The following is a 4,457-nucleotide window of genomic DNA, read 5'->3' as shown; positions in this document are numbered from 1 at the left end:
TCTCTCTCTCTCTCTCTCTCTCTCTCTCTCGCACGCAGGACGAATTCTGTGATACGGTGCGACAGTTCACGCGCGTCTCGGACACACATCTTTACCTCATCTCTCTCTCTCTCTCTCTCTCGCACGCAGGACGAATTCTGTGATACGGTGCGACAGTTCGCGCGCGTCTCGGACACACATCTTTACCTCATCTCTCTCTCGCTCTCTCTCTCTCGCACGCAGGACGAATTCTGTGATACGGTGCGACAGTTCGCGCGCGTCACGGACACACAGCTTCCTCAGCTACTCATCGTCGACATCCCCGAGCAGACGCTGTACCGCCACGCCGCCGCCGCCGCCGCCGCTGTCGCCACGCCGACGCCACTGACGACCGCCGCCGTGCGAGAGTTCGTCGAGAAGTACTTCGCCGGAATGCTCGCCGGCGAGGCCCTGCTGCAGTAGCGCCACCTTGTGGAGCGGCACGGTCTGCCGTGTCGAAGGTAGCGCCACCTGGTTGAGCTGCGGTCCGGAACGCTTGCTGGCGAGGCCCTCCTGCAGTAGCGCCACCTGGTTGAGCAGCGGACCGGCGAGGCAGTAGCGCCACCTGGTTGAGCAGCTCACCGGAGAGGCCCTGCTGCAGTAGCGCCACCTGGTTGAGCGGTGTGGTCCACCGTTGGAGCGGAGCGTTGACATAATAATGCGGTGGTAGAGAGGGAGGAGAGAGCGGAGCAGGACACAGGATCCATGGTTCGTTTGTCTGATCGATTAACTGATTATCTGATCGATCGTTTGATCGTCGGATCGATTGTGCGATTGTCAGATCGATCGATCGATCGAATCAATTATTTATATCATTTTGCTATGTCTGTCCGCAGGGGAATGTGACCCACGCGGCGCGTGCATGGCCGAGCGAAGTAACCATGGCTACGTACAATGCTGATAGGTGGCGCCACTTGTCAGGGTCAGGATGTGAGAAATCGGTCGTACGAAAATTTCCTGCTGAGATTTTTATATATCCAAGTATCTGCTGGCAACTCGAACTTCGCTGGCGCATTGTTTTTATGGTGTCATATTTTCTTAATCCGATCTTTCCGACTGCTCTTGGTATCGAATTGATTGTAGATTTTATGCTTTGTGTGTATTTTCTGACCACACGTTTCCTTTGAATCGTTGCTATCTGTAGTGCTCTTTGCATTTATCTAAAGGTTTTCTACATGAGCTGACGAGGTGAAGCAGACACCCCATGTTAAATACTGTACCACTATAAATGGTCGTTAGGATTGTGGTGTTCATATAGCTATTTTCTAGCTAATTTATTACTTTACACACAATTGGGAGGGGGGGGAGTAGCATCATGAGTGAGATTATGATTTCCTGTTATGGGTGGTGGAAGAAGTAGATAGGGATGCTTCGGTTTTCCTAGATTGTCTGCTGTTCTTTGATTGTAAATAGAGTCGTTTTAAGGTTATGTATTATATGTGTTTGGCATCCAGTCTGCGTGAGGGCATGTGTGCGTGCATGCGTTCATGAGTGAGTGCTCGTGTGCGTGCGTGCGTGCGTGCGGGCGGGCGTGCGTGCGTGCGCAAATAGATGTGGTAGAAGTGAGTGTAATGTTATTACGCGCCTGCCAGGAATCTCGGACAGTGGGACACTTTCGGCTGCGTTCATTTTACTTACACATTTGAAGCGTATACGGCGTGGAAGATGCGTTTCAGATATAACCTTCCACCGCACAGGTCGTCATAGACAAGAATCCATCGAGTAGTAAACATAAGTATAGTATATACTAGTATATATATATATATATATATATATATATATATATATATATATATATATATATATATATATATATATATATATATATATATATATATATATATATATATTATGCTTAGTATATGTTATTATGCATAGTATTGCCGTGTGTTTCAATTTGTATGTGTGATCAGAACATGCAATTGCGATTAACAGGTAAGGTGTAAGTATGACATCCCCGTTGCTAGGTTAGGTAAGGTGAATGACAAGCGTATGTGTCATTATTCACCTGGTAGCATGTACTGCATTCACTTCTCGGTTTTCTTCTATTTTGTTTGTGAGTCTGTATTTATTTGTATATTTTCCTGAAGGGAAGCGCGGTAATCGTGCGCGTTTTCATCCATGACAGCTTCTCATACACATTGCGTTGGACTTGCTCCAAGCCCTTCCTATACTGCTCTCACTACGGCCTTCATCCCACCCTCCTCTTCTTTCCTCCACGTCTTGTTGCCCAAGCTGCTCTTGAGCCGCGTGTCTCGTCGTCTCTCTCCCGTCCGTTTTCGCACACAAAGACGCTTCCGTCTGCCTCCTCCTCCTGTCTTGCCCCATCCCTCAGCGTCCTACTTCTTTCTCTATGGCTGACTACGGTGCGTAGATCGGTGAGCCATTTCTTGCTTAGACGTTAGAGTATTTATTACCCGGAAACCTGGGGCCCGTTGTCAGAAACAAAATTCGTTTTTTAAAATTCATCTGAACATTGGCTGTTTTCATACACTGTAAACAGAAATATCGTAAAGTTACGAGTTTCTCTTACGCAATGTGTGGAGATCCAGACTACGATAAAAAGGTAATGTTAAGACTAATTTTTGTTTCTAACAACGGGCCTTTAGTCATAAACTCACTACTTTCGATTTTTACTTTTTACTTTTACTTCATGCTTCCCGTGACAAGGGGCCCATTGTCAGAAACATCAGGAAATTATTATGACATGTCAATACGTAAATATCGTGACTTTCAAAATGAAGTATCTTGCAAAAGTCATGGCATTGTAAATTCCTAGACTGATGATAATGTCTATAATGGTTTCTGATCACAGGTATCACGGCTGTCCGATTTTGCATAAGCAGCATGTGAAGGGAGGGGCGAAAGAGTAGATTGACGTAGGTCAGTCTAGAAGTGTTAGCTAGTATGTCTCTTGTGTTTTTCTGATTGCACCCCCGGGGGGGAGTCGTACCTGTGTTAAAGGTTGATGTATATTTTATTTTATACCGCGAGTATAAACAAGTAATGCGTAGGGGCATACGATCAGGATACGATGCAGCCGAGTGAGGGCAATAATTGTGATGTGTGATGTGTGCGTGTGTTACCATGTCCGGTAGACCGTAGAAAATATCATGCCGGAATAATGTTCTAGCAATAAAATTGTCTTCACATACGATTACGTGTGCGCGTGAGCGTATGTCTTATATTGTGCCTTAAATGTTCGTTACATAGGCATAATCACAGTATACACTAGTAGGCATCGATCATTGTTTTGCACATGCTGACAGTTATGGTATCGGGTAACATATTATCAGGAGTTAATAAAGACAATTTGTCTTTATTAACTCCTGATATTATGGCTACTCGGCTACCAAAACGTACTAAAATATATATAAAAATATTTAGGAATGTGTAATCTCCATGCAAATATAAATAGAGTTCTGTACTCTGTTATATTTTCGCGGTTATTGCCAGCATCCGCTACAGAGAGAATGTTCCCGTAACATCGCCAGAACACGCATTCTATCCGTTGTCATTGAGATAGGCTAGCGTCTGGCACTGCCAAACGTTTCCATCGCATCCTACAACTGAACCTGTTCATCGTGGTCCGCATGTATTTGAAAATTACATATAACATGCAGTTATCTATTAAAAAATTACATTATCACTTATTATAAAATATATGACATAAGTAGGTATTAAAATTACATGTTACATAACATTTTACCTAATAAAAAATTACATATTACATAATTACGTATAAAAAAACTTACGTATTACATAATTACGTATAAAAAACTTACGTATTACATAATTACGTATAAAAAACTTACGTATTACATAATTACGTAATACGTATGTACCGTAAACGTATTCTTTTAAGAAAATTTAGAAAAATGTGTCGTTAAGCGACGATCCCAGCAACGTGTCGTTAAGCGACGCCATCGTCATCGTTGTCGGTGCCTCGCAGACGCACGCACTTTTGGCAGCGCCATATCCGGCCAGGCCTGCAGCGGCCCAATCCGGTAGAGGGCCCCAGTTGAAGACGTATACACCGTATGTGTTGACCATGAGGGTTACGACCAGTACACCGAGTATGTTCATGAAGATTCCTGCTCTAGCCTGAAATGTTGACCTTGTGTGACCGACCGGAGGAACGCAGTGAATAAATTACGAATTGAAGAGCCTTGGCGCAAAAATGCGTTAAATTCGTGGATATTTCGAAATTTCGTGCAATGCTGTTTGGGCGTCAGAGAACAGTGGGATCCCGAGCAGTAAACACATAGACGTTAACACAGAGACTGACAGACAGAAAGAGGTAGAGATAGATAGACAGACAGACAGACGGAGTGAAGGACAGACGGACGGAGTGAAGGACAGACGGACGGATGGAAATACACACAGACAGACAGAGCGAGAGAGAGAGAGAGAGAGAGAGAGAGAGAGAGAGAGAGAGA

At 44.4% G+C, this 4,457-nt stretch overlaps 2 protein-coding genes across 2 annotated transcripts in view; one reads left to right on the top strand and one right to left on the bottom strand.

Annotated features, from left to right (window-relative positions):
• The window catches only part of LOC106813976 (nucleoredoxin-like), a 23,774-nt gene extending 23,333 nt beyond the window's left edge, over window positions 1-441 (top strand). Inside the window, 1 exon segment of the mRNA XM_014818232.1 lies at window positions 223-441. Within this exon segment, the coding sequence (XP_014673718.1) occupies window positions 223-441 (219 nt within the window).
• A 2,707-nt stretch (window positions 442-3,148) lies between these two features.
• Window positions 3,149-4,457, bottom strand: part of LOC106813975 (solute carrier family 13 member 2-like) — a 28,045-nt gene continuing 26,736 nt past the window's right edge. The window contains exon 13 of the mRNA XM_014818231.1: window positions 3,149-4,122. Within this exon, the coding sequence (XP_014673717.1) occupies window positions 3,889-4,122 (234 nt within the window). The 3' untranslated portion in view covers window positions 3,149-3,888. The remainder of the gene's footprint in view (window positions 4,123-4,457) is intronic.

This window comes from Priapulus caudatus, unplaced genomic scaffold (assembly GCF_000485595.1).
Source record: "Priapulus caudatus unplaced genomic scaffold, Priapulus_caudatus-5.0.1 Scaffold851, whole genome shotgun sequence".
In the NCBI taxonomy this organism is placed as follows: Eukaryota; Metazoa; Priapulida; class Priapulimorpha; order Priapulimorphida; family Priapulidae; genus Priapulus; species Priapulus caudatus.
This window is presented reverse-complemented; position numbering and strand designations above follow the sequence as displayed.